At 46.0% G+C, this 17,854-nt stretch overlaps 1 protein-coding gene and 1 long non-coding RNA gene across 6 annotated transcripts in view; one reads left to right on the top strand and one right to left on the bottom strand.

The window, feature by feature from the left end:
- The window catches only part of DPY19L3 (dpy-19 like C-mannosyltransferase 3), an 82,223-nt gene extending 78,027 nt beyond the window's left edge, over window positions 1-4,196 (bottom strand). For 3 of the 5 annotated variants that reach the window (XR_013410406.1, XR_013410407.1, XM_015123489.3), the window contains exons 1-2: window positions 2,955-3,461; window positions 859-998 (exon numbers count right to left, since the gene is read on the bottom strand). Coding sequence is in view for 3 of the 5 variants with exons in the window: in XM_015123489.3 (XP_014978975.3) it covers window positions 859-961 (103 nt within the window). In the remaining 2 variants the exon portion in view is untranslated. Of the gene's footprint in view, window positions 1-858; window positions 999-2,954; window positions 3,462-3,649 lie in introns of those variants that run through there. The other 2 variants (XM_077982051.1, XM_015123490.3) reach the window with 2 other exon arrangements.
- LOC144337368 (uncharacterized) lies at window positions 3,692-17,210 on the top strand. The gene is made up of 3 exons (XR_013410410.1): window positions 3,692-4,228; window positions 7,443-7,560; window positions 16,934-17,210. It is a non-coding gene; the product is annotated as an uncharacterized LOC144337368 (long non-coding RNA).
- Window positions 17,211-17,854: the final 644 nt, after the last annotated feature.

The following is a 17,854-nucleotide window of genomic DNA, read 5'->3' as shown; positions in this document are numbered from 1 at the left end:
AGACATTTAGACAGCAAGACAGTGTCATTGGTGTTAGTTTCAGGATGGGAGTGTATTTTTCTTTCTTTGCAGTGTTTAAGGTGTTCAGAAAGTACTATTATCCAAAATGCATTGATTACTTGCTAATGGCTGAGCCAGGTGGCATGACCTCCCATTACAGATCGCTTTACTAGCCTGGCTGGTAAGAATTAACATGGCTGTAAATAATGTAAATTCTGTCAGATATCCAAAATGGTTAATGGGTATGAAGATTTTCATGTTAACTTTTAAAATCCTGACCATGCTTTAGTTATAAAACCTACTCAGGAAGACAGAAGTTAATGCTATTTGATGCATCACTTAGCAAGCTTTACCATTATACAAACAACTGACCAAGTTCTGATTACTTTTCCCATCAATAAAAGAAAAAAAAAAAAGCAAAAGAAAACTTCACGTATTTGACTAAATTATAAGGAATTTAAAAAAATGTTGATCCACCGTTCACTATTTTAATGAAATGAGAAACTCACCCAAGGTAAGGCTGCCTGGTGTGAACAGTATACACGACCACAAAAATTAGAGATAGACTAAACTCTGGGGTGTGGATGGGGGACCATTACTCTAGAGTCAATGGATGAGATTGGAAGAACCATAAGTTAATGAACAGACAGCTGACAAATGCTTCTAATCAACGTTCTTTCATCTTTTGTCAAATCATAACTGTAAAATCAATCCAATCAAATTGCAATTAGAACATCAGGGTACTAGAACAAGTTTTAATTGTCAGGTCCCAACAAATTTTTATCCTATTGGAGAGTGACATTTTAATATGCAGAAATAAAAGCAATCCAAATCGCTGCTTTAGTTTAAATCACCTACCAGATGGCAATTTATTTTCCAACTTCACATTTTCTTCTTGGGCTGGAAAGTCTTCAGAAACTTCTGTGGCTCTTATTTCTCTTCTTTGCCGAATGGACATCATGATGTCAGACTTTCATGCATTGTTCTCCCAATCACTCCTACACAGAAATAAACAGGCCATCAACGTCAGTACCTTCTCCCCAACACACCCCGTGCTCATCCATGCTGAAATGCCTTTACTAATGCCATTTTCCCTCGATTCGCATGCCCTCCCATCTTTTTTTTTCTTCCCCCTAAGACAGGGTCTCACTGTCACCAAGGCTGGAGTGCAGTGGCATCATCATGGCTCACTGGAGCCTCTACTTCCCCAGGCTCAGGTGATCCTCCCATCTCAGCCTCCCGAGTATCTGGGCTACAGGAATGTGCTACCACACCAGGCTAATTATTTTTTGTAAAGATGGGGTCTTCCTATCTTGCCCAGGCTGGTAGTGAACTCCTGGCCTCATGCGATCCTCCCCGCCTTGGCCTCCCAAAGTGCTAGGATTACATGCATGAGCCGTTCTGCCCAGCCTGCCCTTGATCTTGCCATCTAAATCGTTGCTGGCCTTCAAAGCTACACTCAAAACATAAATATTTATTTGACTCAATCATATTTATTCATGAAGCATGTGCTCTACAGCAGGCCCTGCCAGGAGTCACGAAACCAGGTGAGCAACACACACAAGACGCTGTTCTTCCAGAACATCTTGGCACATTCCAGTTCTGGCTGATCTTCTCCCTCCCTGAGCCATAGCAGTTACCATGCAATGCGTCACGTAATTACACAGTTGTGTATTATTTTCTACTTCCATAGGCGGTAGTAGGTCTTCAGTACCTCCCACAGAAGTGGCCACGTGGGAGATACTCCATAGTAAATGTGTTGACAACCGGATTTTGAAGAACTAAAATATTGTTTTGTCTCAGGTACCTGAATTTTAACACCAGTGTTCTATAAAACAATTCACACTGGCAGCTTCAGGAATATGCCTCAGTGGTGATGACTGCGGGGGTGTGCCAATCAGGGCAGCTGCTATCCCAGGGAGCGTCGGTGGGAGTAACTGCGGGGAGCAGGAGCCTGGTTTGGCAGCAGTAAGTGGGAGGCGGGGGAGTGGTGGCAGTGAGTAAGCAGGTTCTAGTCCTCCAGAACATCTTGCTTCACTCCTCTGAATAATGAACAGCCTCTTACTAATTATTTCTCAAATGTGACTAGTAGCCTGACATGATTGTTTCCACAGTTTATTAATTCCTAAGGGGAACTTGCTCTACAGAACAAACCAACTAACATTATACAATTCATGTATTCATTCATACCAAAAATAAAAAATAAAAAAGCAGGAAGCCAGATTTAAGTACTGCGCTTTCAAGCACTGGAAATGGAGAACCTGGAACAGAGAGCGTGTTTAACAAAGTCCTACAGCCACAGATGGGCTTATCCCCCATGTGACCTCATCCTAGAGTCCTCCCTAAGTGGGAAAGGACTTTTTAAAACAATTCATATATTCTAATATGGTAAGGCAGAAAACCAACACATATTTAAGTACCAATTATGTGTCAGGCACTGCAATAGTCCCATGAACTATGAAACAAAAAGTTCCTCCATCAGATCAAAAGGAATGCCATTGTAAGCGACTGAAAAGGGACCAGACTCGATTCTTTATTAATAAGGACGACTAGTGCTGGCCGAGCAAGGCGGCTCATGTTAATTCCAGCGCTTTGGGAGGTTGAGGCAGGAGGATCACTTCTGACCAAGAGTTTGAGACCAGCCTGGGCAACAGGGCGAGACCCTATCTATACAATAAATAAAATAAAAATAAAAATAAAATAAAATAAAATAAAATAAAATAAAATAATTAGGCGGGTGCGGTGGTGCACGCTTGTGGTCCCAGCTATTCCAGAGGCTGAGGTGGGAGAATCGCTTGAGCCCAGGAATTCGATGTTGCAGTGAGCCGTGATCGCGCCACTGCACTCCAGCCTGGGCCAGAGAGCGAGACCCCCGTCTCTAAAAAAAAAAAAATTAAAAAGCCTAGCGCTCTAGTGAGCATCCCCTGGGTGAGGCAGGCACCGGGTCCGCTTACCTACGCGCCACGCCCCTGCACACCTGGCGTCCCCATCAGGTAGGTCTCCCAGGACAGGGGCAGCCGGGAAGTTCGGGCGAGCGGCCCTGGGGGTCGCAGCCCAGGCCCTGCCTCGCCGCACTGCCGTCGCGCAGAAGCCGCTCCGCAAACTTGGTCCCTCCCGAGTCCAGCCCGGCCCGCGTCCCGGCTGACACTTCCGCGCTCCGCCCCTCCCGACGCCCCGACGCCGCGGCCGCGCCCCCCGAATGCGCCACGCGGCGGGGCGGGGCGGCCTGAGGGGCTCAAAGCTGTAGCCGTGTGTTCCGCCGGCGGCCGCCCGCCCTCTCGGGGGACCCTCCCCCGCGCGTCCCCGCGCGCCGCCACAGACCTGCGGTCTCAGCGGTCCTCACGCGCGGCTCCGGGAGGGGAAGGAGGCCGACTGGGCTAGGCGGGAGCGGGGCAGCGCCACGGGCCGCAGCGCGCCGCGGGGACAAGGAGGGCAGAGCCGCCGCGGAGCTTTGTGGAAATGAGGGGCTGGGGGGCGTCGACAGCCCCGGGGAGGGGGCGCGCCGGAGAGGCCTGGCGGCTGCGGCCGCGCCCATAGGCCCCAGGAGCTGTTCGTCAACAGGAGTCTCCGCCTCCTTCCGCGGATCCCCGCCCCGTCTCGTGCGGCGCTGGCCGGAAGGAAGCGGCACACTTCCGCTTGCCTGGCCTGCCTTGAGTCTGGTCTGTTCCGGAGACTCTGAGCGGCGCCGCGGAGCCGCTGTCGTGGGGAGCGGGGTGCGAATCTTGTGTTTGCTCTCGGCGGCGCCGGTCACCTCAGGCCAGAGCTAGAGATTCGGCTCGGGAGAGGAGGGCCCGGCGACTCCGAGGAAGGGTCGCCTCGAGCCACACGGCCCGGAGCAGCGGCTCTGCGGTGGCCCCCGGGGTTTGGGAATGGTGCGGGCCTGGGAGCCCCTGAGGGCCTGATTTACGGGACTTCCCATCCTTCCTCCTTCCTGCCGTCCCCTGCTGTGTGGCGGATGCGCAGGGATCGGTAGGGACGCCAGCAGTAGGGCCACTCGGGCCTGCCCCGCTTCCCGCGTTGCCCGGCCTGGCGCGCCGCCTCCAAGCCTTGGCAAAGCCCCAGTGCCCGATTGCCGCTGAAGTCCTTTAACGACTGCCCGTCAGCGTCCCGCAGAGAGGGATTTTCGTCTCCAAAGACGCCCCTTTTCACAAAATAGACTCCTCTGTGTTCTCACTTGGGTATATTTTTCTGTCTCCAAACTAGATTGGCAGCCGCTTTTTGAGAGCAGGTAGTGACTGTGCTATATTTCTAGATACCTTTGTTAGTCACACCACGAAAAACACTAAATGGAACCTTTTTTGAAATTATTTTTTAGAGATGAGGCTCTCTGTCGCCCAGGCTGGAGTGCAATGGTGCTATCACGGCTCACTGCAACCTCGACCTCCTGGGCTCAAGCAATCCTCCCGCCTCAGCCTCCCGAGTAGCTGGGACCAGAGGCTCGCACTGCTATGCCCGGCTAATTTTTAAATTTTTCGTAGAGACGAGGGTCTTGCTTTGTCGTCCAGGCTGGAGTGCAGTGGTGTGATCATAGCTCACTGCAACCTTAGTCCCGTGCACCCAAGTGACCCTGCTTCCTCAGCCTCCTGAGTAGCTGAGATTCATTTTAATTTTTGAAGAGATGGGGTCTCATTGTGTTGCCCAGTCTGGTCTAAAACTCCTGAGTTGAGGCAGGCCTGCCTCAGCCTCTCAAAATGTTGGGATTACAGGCTTGAGCCACTGCACTGGGCCCATCAAACGTTTTATTTGTCAGCATATACTTTACATGTTAATTGATTTTTGTTAAAGGAATGGCCATCTGGGACCTCCACCCTTGAAAAGGCGCTCATTGGTCTGACTCCAAACTAAATTACTCCATCCAGGAAGCCTTTCCTAGTCACCTCTGCTGGAGATCGTCCTCCTTTGTGTGTCGGTTGTTAGTAAAGAGCACACATTCTGTGCGAAGATATTAAGGTATCTGCTGGAAGACTTCGATAGAAACAAATGCAGCTGTTTTTTCAGATGACATTTGTCTTGTTTCAACCTGGTGGTTGGTAGCTTTTCTGTCGCCTGGCTTGAGGGCAAGGACTGTATGTTTATTATCTGTCATGTTAAGATGACTTTATGTACATTTGTCTGCTTCATCAATACGTAGGTGAATTGAGTCCCCCTTAAATAGGATTTCCCTCTTACTGTATAGGTTTTTTTTTTTTTTCTCTTCACTCTGGGGGAAATGTGACCATTGTGAAACATCATCGCTTAAAAAGAAAGTAGAATTCAGCAGCAGCTGCTTGTTTTAATACTATGAAAGGACATTCCTAAGCAAGATAAAGCTTTGAGACTTTTCCTAAGTAGGACCTACTGCTGAGAGTAAGTCTTGGGGAGAATAAGCCAATTAAGAATTAGTCTTTGGTTCTGATAAAGTAACGATGGAGGTGATGGGTAATGAGTGTAGGTCCTCGCTCACACTTCTGGCCATATGAGCCAGGAGCCAGAGAGGAAATGTAAAAGGAATGGGCTCCAGTAATGGACTGTGACTGCAGTGGTGGTGTAGAGGAAGACTTCTGGTGTGCAGTAGGTTTAGAAGCCTAAATGGTCTCCCTGGTTGTCTCTGCCAGGGCCAGCAATACTTGTGCTGTGCATCTCAAAAGTGTGGTCTGGGGATCTGCAGCGTCACTGTCACCATCACTTGGGAGGTTAAATGCACGTTATCGGAAACCATCATTCTTAGCAAACTATCGCAAGAACAGAAAACCAAACACTGCATTTTCTCACTCATGGTGGGAATTGAACAATGAGAACACTTGGACACAGGAAGGGGAACGTCACACACCAGGGGCTATTGTGAGGTGGGGGGAGGGGAGAGGGATAGCATTAGGAGATATACCTAATGTAAATGACGAGTTAATGGGTGCAGCACACCAACATGGCACATGTATACATATGTAACTAACCTGCACGTTGTGCACATGTACCCTAGAACTTAAAGTATAATAAAAAAAAAAATGCACGTTGTCAGGTCCTACCCCACGCCTACTGAATTTAGAATCTGTAGGGCTAGGGGACCACTAATCTTTAAGAAGTTCATATGGTTAGGCTTTATGTCCCCACCCAAATCTCATCTTGAATTGTAATTCCCATAATCCCCACCGTTCAAGGGAGAGACCAGGTGGAGGTAATTGAATTATGGAGGCAGCTTCCCCCATGCTGTTCTCGTGATAGTGAGTTCTCACGAGATGTGATGGTTTTATAAGGGGCTCTTGCCTCTTCGCTCAGCACTTCTTCCGGCCTCCTTATGAAGAAAGTGCCTTGCTTCCCCCTTTGCCTTCTGCCATGATTGTAAGTTTCCTGAGGCCTCCTCAGCCACGCTGAACTGTGAGTCAGTTAAACAACTTTCCTTTAAATTACCCAGTCTTGGGCATTCTTTACAGCAGTATTCTTCAGAGCAGTATGTATAGCTGTATGGACCAATACAGAAGTTTTCCAGATAATTCTGTTCTCAGAAAAGTTAGGGAACCACAGCAGAACCTTGTTACTCAACATGCGGTCTGTGGGTTATGCAGCATGGGCATCACCTGGGGTCATCTGAGAAATGCCGGGTCTCAGGTCCTACCCAAGACCTGTGTAGCCAAAATCTGCATTTTAAGATGACCCCCAGTTCATTTATATGTACATCACACTTTGAGAAGCACTGCACCAGAAGTCATTAACACCGTTCATTACATCCTTCCCATGGATCTTTTCTTGGGATCCCAAGGGTGTGAGTTCTTCTGTGTTACTGGCTTTTTCCTGTCTGAAATACAATGTTCATTTTATTTAATTTTTTGAGGTGGAGTCTAGCTTTGTCACCCAGGCTGGCATGCAGTGGCGCGATCTCGGCTCACTGCAACCTCCATCTCCCAGCTTCAAGTGATTCTCCTGCCTCAGCCTCCCAAGAAGCTGGGATTAGAGGAGCCCGCCACCACACCTGGCTAATTTTTGTCTTTTTAGTAGAGATGGGATTTTACCATGTTGGCTAGGCTGGTCTCAAACTCCTGACCTCAAGTGATCCACCAGCCTCAGCCTCCCAAAGTACTGGGATTACAGGCCTGAGCCATCACGCCCAGCCCTATAACTCATATTCTAAATTGTGATAAACATTGGCAAGCTACATTCCAAAAAGGTTAAAGATTCTGTTGTTTTTCTTTTCCACCAGTGGGTATTATGGCACTTATTTCTCCATGCCCTTGCCAACAATTAGCATTTTAAACCTTTGCCAATCTTAGGTGACAAATAATACATGATTATCTAGTGTGCATTCTTTATTAGTGAGGTGAAGACAATATATCAGGAGTTTATTGGCTATTTGCATTTAATTTGTGTAATTTGTCTTTTTGTGTTCTTTCACCATCTATTTAATCTTGCTATGAAGGGATTATTTATAGATTATCGGGTTTTTTTTATTTTTGTTTTTGTTTTTGAGATAGGGTCTTGCTCTGTTGCCCAGACTGGAGTGCAGTGGCACCATCTCAGCTCACTGCAGCTTCAACCTCCTGGGCTCACGAAATCCTCCCATCTCAACCTCCTGAGTAGCTGGGACCACAGGCATGTGCCACCACACCTGGCTAATTTAAAAAAAAAATTTTTGTAGAGGTGGGGTCTTGCCATGTTGCCCAGGCTGGTCTTGAACCCCTGAGCTCAAGCAGTCTGCCCACTTTGGCCTCCCAAAGTGCTGGGATTATAGGCGTGAGCCACTGCACCTGGCTGATTATGGGTATTTATTAATCTGTTGTCATATATTCTGCAGATATTTTCTCATTATTGTGTATCTGGTATGATGTCTTTTGCTGTGCAGGGATTTTCCATTTTTATATTGTCAACTTTCTTTTATGCCTTCTGGGTTTTTCCATCATGCTTAGAAAAACCTTCCCCGTCTCAAGATCGTAAATGTTTTTTTAATTCTTTCTGCTAGTATTTAAAAATATTATATCTTTTTAATATGGTGTGAGAGAGACTTGACAATTTTTTTAAAATTAGATAGTTGCCGGGCGCAGTGGCTCACGCCTGTAACCCCAGCACTTTGGGAGGCCAAGGCGGGCGGATCACCTGAGGTCAGGAGTTCGAGACCAGCCTGATCAACATGGAGAAACCTCGTCTCTGCTAAAAATACAAAATTAGCCGGGTGTAGTGGCACAAGCCTGTAATCCCAGCTACTCTAGGGAGGCTGAGGCAGGAGAATCGCTTGAACCCGGGAGGCAGAGGTTGCGGTGAGCCGAGATCACTCCATTGCACTCCAGCCTGGGCAGCAGCGGAACTCCGTCTCAATATGTATTTTGGCAATTTCTGCATATTTATTTGCTCAGATAAACTTTATAATCATTTAGCAAGTTCCAAAACAGAATCCATGGAAATTTTTACTAGAATTATATAAAATGTTTAGAAATGTTTGGGAGAAATGAGATATTTACAATGCTGAGTATTCCCTTACAGAAACATGTATGGGACAGTTTGGTACACTGCGTATATTTTTTTTTTCCAACAGTGCTTTCATCCAATTTAGTTGACTTTTCAAGTGTCTTGGTGAAAATCAAAGCAGTGGTCTCCAAACTTCTTCTTCTTTTTTTTCTTTTTTTGAGACGGGGTTTCACTCTGTTTCCCAGACTGGAGTGCAGTGGTGCGATCTCGGCTCTCTACAGCCTTTACCTCCTGGGTTCAAGCGATTCTCGTGCCTCAGCCTCCTGAGTAGCTGGGATTACAGGCGTGTGCCACCACACCTGACTCATTTTTGTACTTCAAGTAGAGACGGGGCTTCACCATGTTGGCCAAGCTGGTCTTGAGCTCCTAGCTTCAAGTGATGTGCCTGCCTTGGTCTCCCCAAAGTGCTGGGATTACAGGTGTGAGCCATCGCACCCAGCCTCCAAACTTTTATCAGAAAAAAATTTTGTATTCTCTTTCTGTATATGTATAAACGTATTTTTTTTTAAAAATGAGGCAAGGTCTCACCATGTTGCCCAGGCTGGTCTTGAACTTTTGAGCTCAAGTGATCTTCCAGCGTTGGGCTACCGAAGTGTTGGGATTACAGACATGAGGCACCACACCCAGCCCATATAAACATATTTTTAAACAAAGTGATTACACGTGGAAATCCTAGTGTCTTCTGCATACATCCCATTGAATTGTTTTACACACACTGTATGACTCATGTCTGAGACCACAGAGGTGGGGCGTGTCTATGGCAGTCCTCTGAGATTGGCTCGGCCTGTGTAGGTCTTAGGGAACCCAGGCCGAGTGCCAGGGATGAGCTTCCTCTATGCCTGCATCATTCCAGAGTCCCACAGTGACTGACATCACACTGGATTCCTCTTTCCCTCCTTTAAAGTGTTTGTCAATAGATGGCTGCTTCTCTTGGAGTCTTCATGTGGCAGGCCAGGTCTCACTAACGCAGGCCTCCGTAACAACCATTTCATTACTGACTGAGTGGTGAAGTTAAATAGTAAAAACCGATAGAGCCAGTACCCTATACAAAGGCTAGAATGTAGCAAATGCCCATCAGGAGTTTCGCCCTGGCCTTTCCTGGGTCTTGAAGCGACCCGTTTAGGATTATACTAGTTTTATTGGGGTCCGAAGGAACTCCCCAAACCATGATTTAGCAGGAAACAAGATAAGGGTAATCACCCCAGCACCTGGACCCATTTAGATTAAATAAATTTACTGAGGCTCCAGAGGAAGGTCTTCAGGACTTAGATCTTAGTTATAGATTTGAAAAAGTCGATCACTTATGTGTTTAGGTGAATACACACTTACACACAGACATATAGCTGAGAAGGTCTATAAGCTCTGAAACACTATGATTTTGAGTTGGTCTGGGGATAATTTCTAGGCCTTCTCCCTGTACCCGGTTACAGAAATAAACTCCCTCCTTTCCCAGTTCATCTGCATCTCGTTATTGGGCTGTGAGAATAAGCAGCCTGACCCTCGATTTGGTCCGGGAACATTCAGAAAAGCATTATGAAATGTTGTTTGTGTTTTCGCTCTTCCTTTGTTCAACTTTATATTAACTAAATTTGTAGTGCTTTAAAATAGTGACATTTTTAGACAGATTAGCATAGGTGCACAAATCCAAGGATTTCTATAAAATGTAAAGTTAGCGAAGTATTTACATATGGAATTTTTGTTTCATTTTCTTTTATTGCTATTATTTTTGAGACAGAGTTTCGCTCTTGTCACCCATTGCACTCTTGTCATCAGACCAAGTGCAATGGTGTGATCTCGGCTCACTGCAACCTCTGTCTCCTGAGTTCAAGTGATTCTCCTGCCTCGGCCTCCCAAGTAGCTGGGATTACAGGCATGCACCACCACACCTCACTAACTTTTTTGTATTTTTAGTAGAGACAGGGTTTCACCCTGTTGGCCAGGTTGGTCTCGAACTCCTGACCACAGGTGATCCACCCACCTTGGCCTACCAAAGTGTTGGGATTACAGGTGTGAGCCACTGCACCTGGTCAATTTTTAATAGAGGTGGGGTTCCAGTATGTTGCCCAGGTTGGTCTCAAACTCCTGGCCTCAAGCAATCCTCCTGCCCTGGCATCCCACAGCGCTGATATCACAGGGGTGAGTCACTGTGTCTGGCCTCATTTTCTTCTTTAACACCTGCTTCTCTGCTTACCTCTACTTGTCTGTACTTTTCTCATTTCCATGGTTACCACCTACACTTTTTTTCATTTCCATGGTTAGAATAACTTGTATATTTTTGAATGAGGACACGAATAGGTAAGGTATTCAATTAAAGCAGATGATGATGTTTTATTACATAAGCTTTTGCCACATGTGCTGATTCCCTAGATGTTAGTCCAAGAAACAGTGTCCTTGGCTGGTCCTTCTGGTTTGTTTCCTTGGACTGCTGTAATGTCATTTCCTGCAAAACAGGCATGTACACACGTGTCCACAAATCTCAGCAGCAGAATTTTCCCACTAATAGATGCCAAGGCGTATTGTTAGGCTTGGGACTTTTTTTTTTTTTTCTTCTTGTTGTACGCAGGACTTTCAGCCAGAAAAGGATGTGTTTCTAACGCTCTCGAATTCAGAGATTTTATCATGCCTTAAATTATGGCTGGATTTTCACTAACACTTATCAAGTGCTCCCCACAAACCTTCCTGAGTCAACTGGTGGACAGAGATGAGATAACCCAAAGGACTCCTTATGCATAAAGTCCACAGGTTTGATTGCAACTGTCCAGGTCTGAAGACGGAAACTATCCCAACAGCTACATGGAGTCTAGCTGTATCGAGTCGATTTTGTTGTACTTTAGTGATTCTCCACTTGATGGAGGTAACAAATCCAGCCTCCTCTTACAGGTTTCTCCTCACAATCTCTTGACCTTTTTGGATGTTCAGTCAAGATACCAGGAAATGAGGTTTGAAATAAATAACTCTCCCTGTAACTGTCTTCATTCAACCAGTTCATTTAAATACAAGGATGAATTCCCTATGGCAATATAACCCCCTAGTGGGGAAAAACTGGTCCCTGGTTGTTGGAAAAAATTACTATTTTAATGTATAAAGCACAGATATACAGACTTAGCGCGGTGGCTCATGCCTGTAATCCAGCACTTTGGGAAGCCGAGGTGGGCAGATCACCTGTGGTCAGGAGTTAGAGACCACCCTGGCCAGCGTGGCAAAACCCCGTCTCTACTAAAAATGCAAAAGTTATCAAGGTGTGGTGGCACGTGCCTGTAGACTCAGCTACTCAGGAGGCTGAGGCAAGAGAGTCTCTTAAACCTGGAGGGGGAGGTTGCGGTAACCTGAGATCACGCCACTGTACTCCCGCCTGGGTGACAGAGTGAGACTCCGTCCCCCCCGCAACAAAAAAAGAAAAAGCACAGATACACTTACAGTACCTAGAAAGAGAAACAGTACAGTACTTCTGTGTCATGGGTGGGGAAATTAATTGGGAAAAATGCCTTGAAGGGCTTAGGAGGATGGTAATGAAATAAAGGTAGAAACACCGATATAGACTAGGTTTTGGTGGTTGGATCCTTGCAGAATCCTGGTGGTTTACTTTTCCCTTTAATGTATTTCTCGATATGTAAATGGTGGGACAGACTGGAAATAAGAGCTGAGGGATCAGTATTGACCCAAAGACAGTGGCTGAAATGATGTTTATTTCTGTCATGTAAGCAGTCTGGTTCCACAATGTCAGGGACCCAGGGTCCTTTCAACAAAAATGTCACACTTGTGGTTTTTAAAAAAATTTTTCTTTTGTGGCAAAATACATAAAATTTACCTTCTTATCTTGCTCTGTCGCCCAGGCTGTGATCTCAGCTCACTGAAGCCTCCACCTGCTGGGTTCAAGCCATTCTTGTGCCTCAGCCTCCCAAGTATCTGGGATTACAGGCACCTGCTACCACAGCTGGCTAATTTTTGTATTTTAGGTAGAGACAGGGTTTCACCATGTTCAGGCTGGTCTCAAACTCCTGACCTCAAGTGATCTGCCCGCCTTGGCCTCCCAAAGTGCTGGGATTGCTGCTGTGCCTGGCTGATTTTAACTATTTCTATATGTACAGTTCCGTGGTATTACATTCATAATGTTGTGCGACCATCATCACCATATACCTCCAAAACTCTTCATCTTATAAGACTGAAACTCTGTGCGCATTAGACCACCATACTGTTTCCACAGTGACTGTACCATTTTACATTCCCACCAATGGTGCACAAGGGTACCAGTGTCTCCACATCTTTACCAACACTTTATTATCTTCTGCTTTTTTATTTTTTGATAGTCATCCTGATAGACATAAGGTAGTATCTCATTGCAGTTTTGACTTCCATTTCCTTAATGATGAGTGATGTTGAGCATCTTTCCATGTACTCTTTGGCCATTTGTAGATCTTCTTTAGAGAAATGTCTATTCAAGCCCTTTGCCCGTTTTTGAATTGGGTTTTGTTGTTGAGTTTTAGTTCTGTCCTGTGCTTGTTCTCATAGTTAGTGATCATAACATTTACATAACAGGCGGCAGCACAGAGAAAGAAGGGGAGGTGGAACTTCCCTTCATTTTAAGGGCACACCCAGAAGTGTCTTTCATTTCTTTTGGTGGTGAATTCAGCTGATGTATTCTATCGTTTTATGAAACAAAACAATTTTATATTTGCATTACAATATGTTTAGAGAAAAGACAGCCATCAAATACAGTGGATGTTTCAAGGACAACTGGTATATTTTCTCAGCCAGCTTTGAACTCTGTGATCCTAGATTCGTTTCATCTCTTTTTAAAAAAAATAGTTTTAATTTTTATTTTTAGAGATCATATCTCACTCTGTTGCCAAGGCTGGAGTGCAGTGGTGCAATTATAGCTCATTGCAGCCTCGACCTTCTGGGCTTAAGCAATCCTCCCACCTCAGCCTCCTGAGTAGTTGGGGGTGTTACCTGGAAGGCAGAGTCCTCAGTTCTTAGTCTTCCTTGGGAGAAGGAATTCGGCCAAGAGACAGTTTAGCCAAAAAAGAGAGAATTGATTGAAGGAAAACAGAGAGCAGAGAGTTTATTTAGAGAGACAGAATACTTTGAAAGATGAGGCAGAGCCAGCTGCGGAGACAGAACGAGCCAGCAGCCGCTCCAAGGGTTCTGTGGTGGGTTTTAATGATGTCCGATTTTTTTCTGGAAGTTCCTGCCTCTGTCTTAAGTCCCTGCCCTTTTTCTTTGTCCAGTTTTCCTGCTTCTGCCTTAAGTCCTTGCCTTTATCACTGCCTCGTTCCCTCCCAGGCTCATGGGACCCTCTCTTACTACTATTTGGTGGGCATGTGTGGCCGGTGTTGGATGCAGACTCTACCAAATGGCTGCATTGCTCATTGCCGCCACCCCAGGAGGGTTGTATAGAGGTCAGGTCTGTATTTATTGCACCTGGTATCTTAGGAATTTCTCCTTTGCCATCTTTCCCTCAACAGCACGCAGCTAGCAACATTCTGAGAGGTTTACTGAAGAGTGGGTGATTTACTAGGAGTCTTAAGGGGTGTTCCTTTCTGCATAGGTATTTCCCCACCTCCTTGCTCACATTGGACTCATTGCACACCCCCTCCAGCATTAGAGATGTTAATACTTTGCAAATTTTGGGTGGTCCCTGGGCATGAGGTTTCCCAGACCTTCCTTTTCTAGGGGCTTCCCCTCCTGCTCGTGTCTAGCTGTTTGCCTACTGTAACAGGACTACAGGCGTGTGTCACCACACCCGGCTGATTTTTGTATTTTTTTGTAGAGATGGGGTTTCACCATGTTGCCCAGGCTGGTCTGGAACTCCTGGCCTCAAGTGATTCTCCCTCCTTGGCCTCGCAAAGTACTGGGATTACAGGCATGAGACACTGTGCCTGGTGTGATCTCTTCAGAACTTTCATATATCACTAATCATATCCCATGAACCATAACTTGGTCACATGACTTCATGCAGTTACAAGGAAGCCTGGGAAATACAGCCTACCTGGGCAGCTTTGTGCCCAGCTAAAAATTCTGTGATCATGGAAGAATGGATGTTGAGGAACAACTGGCAGTACTTGCCGTTACCCATGTGAAAAGTACATTCTTTTGAAGGTTAAGGTGGATGTGTATTGTTTCAGGCACACCATTAGTCCCTCCCTCCCTCCCTCCCTTTCTCTCTCTCCTTCCTTCCTTCCTCCCACCCTCCCTCCTATCCTCCCACCCTCCCTCCCCTTCCCCTTCCTCCTTCCTCCCCTCCTTCCTTCTCCCTCCCCTCCTTCCTTCTCTTTCTTGCTTTTTCTTTCTTCCTCCTTCCCTCCCTTTCCTTCTCTCTTCTTTTTTCTTTCTTTTCCTTCCTTCCTTCCTTTCTTTTCCTTTTCTTTTTCTTTCCTTTCTCTTTCCCTTCCCCTTCCCTCCCTCCCTTCCGTCCTTTCTCTCCCTCCCTCCTTCCTCCTTTCCTTTCCTCTCTCTCTCTTTCTTTTTTTTTTTTTTTTTTTGAGACAGAGTCTCGCTGTGTCGCCCAGGCTGGAGTGCAGTGGCCGGATCTCAGCTCACTGCAAGCTCTGCCTCCCGGGTTTTTACGCCATTCTCCTGCCTCAGCCTCCCGAGTAGCCGGGACTACAGGCGCCCGCCACCTCACCCGGCTAGTTTTTTGTATTTTTTAGTAGAGACGGGGTTTCACCGTGTTAGCCAGGATGGTCTCGAACTCCTGACCTCGTGATCCGCCCGTCTCGGCCTCCCAAAGTGCTGGGATTACAGGCTTGAGCCACCGTGCCCGGCCCTCTCTCTCTTTCTTTTCTTTCATCTTGCTCTATCACCCAGGGTGTTGTGCAGTGGTGCAATCACAGTTTGCTACAGGCTCAAGTGATTCCTCCCACCTCAGCCTCCCGAGTAACTGGGACTACACCAGGCTAATTTTTTTATTTTTATTTTTGTAGAGATGGGGTTTCATCATGTTGCCCAGGCTGGTATCAAACTCCAGGCCTCAAGCAATCCTCCTGCCTTTGCCTCCCAAAATGCTGGGATTACAGTGAGCCACTGATGTCTTGAATTTCAAAAACTCTTAAGGTATTTAATACAATGTATAGGTGCAGCTGGCTTGCCTGTTTACAGGAGATAGGTGTTACTATTTTAGGATTTTAATTAGCGATCATGCCCTTTGTATCTCATGTCCATACTTATTCTTGTTAGTTTTGTAAGGAATAACCTAGTTAGGAATATGGCTGTGAAGCTCTTGTTCCACTTTTTTTGTTGTTGTTGAGACAGAATCACACTCACTCTGTCGCCCAGGCTGGAGTGCAGTGGTACAACCTCGGCTGACTGCAACCTCTGCCTCCTGAGTTTAAACAATTCTCCTGCCTCAGCCTCCCAAGTAGCTGGGATTACAGGTGCCCACCAACATGCCTGGCTAATTTTTGTATTTTTAGTAGGGATGGGGTTTCACCATGTCAGCCAGACTGGTCTCAAACTCCTGACCTCAAATGATCCACCTGCCTTGGCCTCCCAGAGTGCTGGGATTACAGGCATGAGCCACTGCACCGTGCCTTGTTCCACTTTATCTTTCAAGAGTAAGTTTCATCAGTGGATTATGGTTAAAGACAAGTGCTGATTTGGTTTTATTTTTGCCACTTTTGCTGTTTTCCTGCCTGATCACAAGGCCACTTGATAGAACTAGTAAGCTATGCCCTGGGCCTGCAGGATGGCACCTGATGTGAAGAGGTTAGCATTTGGACTGGTTTGCAGGTATACTTTTAAATTTTTTATTTTTTGAGATGGAGTTTTGCTCTTGTTGCCCAGGCTGGAGTACAATGGCACGATCTTGGCTCACTGCAACCTCCGCCTCCCGGGTTCAAATGATTCTCCTGCCTCAGCCTTCCGAGTAGCTGGGATTAGAGGTGCATGCTACCACGCCTCAAAGATCTGGAACCAGAAATACCGTTTGATGCAGCAGTCCCATTACTGGGTATATACCCAATGGAATGTAAATCATTCTATTACAAAGATACATGCACGCATATGTTCACTGCAGAACGATTCACAATAGCAAAGACATGAAATCAACCCAAATGCCCATCAATGATAGACTGAATAAAGAAAATGTGGTACGTATACACCATGGAATACTATACAGACATAAAGAAGAATGAGATTATGTCCTTTGCAGGGACATGGATGAAACTGGAAGCCATAATCTTCAGCAAACTAGCGCGGGAACAGAAAACCAAACACCACATGTTCTCACTTATAAGTGGGGGCTGATCAGTGAGAACACATAGACACAGGGAGGGGAACAACACACACTGGGGCCTGTTGGGGGTGGGATGGGGGGAGGGAAAGCATGAGGATAAATAGCTAATGCATGCAGGGCTTAATACCTAGGTGATGGGTTGACAGGTGCAGCAAACCACCATGGCACATGTTTACCTATGTAACAAGCCTGCACATCCTGCACATGTACCCTGGAACTTAAAAAAACAACTGTCAGACAGTACACTGGAGCTTTTGTCTGCATTTGCAGGCTGAGCACAGGGTTGCTCCAGGGGGGCCCAAATGCCGAAGAGCCTCATGTTAGAGTTTTTCACCTCTGCGGTGGAACTGGTGGACTCTAGTATCACCATTCCAGGGAGGCACAGCTGCACCAACTGTGTTCTCAGGCTTCACATGGAGAAGGGTTTTAGAAAGTGCAGATAGCCTTGAAACCACTGGTTTCCTACCACTGTTTATTTTAGCATAACTATTTTTTGTGGAATGCTAGCTCTGGAAGAGCAGAAATACAGCTTAAGCTTTGAACCATATCCTGCTGTACTTTTTCTCATCAGCCCGAAATAGAATTTTCTAACACCGTTTGTGGTGGGAAATACTGAATTTAAATGGGACTGCAGATATAAACAAAAAGAACAAGATGTGGATTGACGTGCCTATTTCAGTAAAACACAGCCACATTATTTCTGAAATACGCATGAGATGACAAGTAGGAAAAAAAATTGGAGATGTGCACAGTTGTGACAATAAGCCTTTAAATATCAATAGTAGGTGCTAATAAAAATCCTGAAAAATGAATGTTTTATTTTGTTGAGGGTCTGTTCAGGTCCAGCTTTCCATTGTGTATATATTTCAGATAACACACTTTCATTTTAAAACTATACTTGATTATTACTGATCAATCCATGGTAATAACATGGGTAATTATAAATATTCTTTTTGTTTTTCCTTTTACTAAAGTACAAAGCTGATAAATCAGAAAGGTGAAACAGTTGGGTCTGAGCTCATGGCTAAGGATCCATGATTTTCTGATTTGTGCAAATATTTTCTTTTTTTTGAGACAGTTTCGCTTTGTTGCCCAGGCTGGAGTGCAGTAGCATGATCTTGGCTCACTGCAACCACCGCCTCCCGGGTTCAAGCAGTCCTCCAGGCTCAGCCTCCCAAGTAGCTGGGACTA

Source organism: Macaca mulatta, chromosome 19 (genome assembly GCF_049350105.2).
Source record: "Macaca mulatta isolate MMU2019108-1 chromosome 19, T2T-MMU8v2.0, whole genome shotgun sequence".
Classification (NCBI taxonomy): domain Eukaryota; kingdom Metazoa; phylum Chordata; class Mammalia; order Primates; family Cercopithecidae; genus Macaca; species Macaca mulatta.
This window is presented reverse-complemented; position numbering and strand designations above follow the sequence as displayed.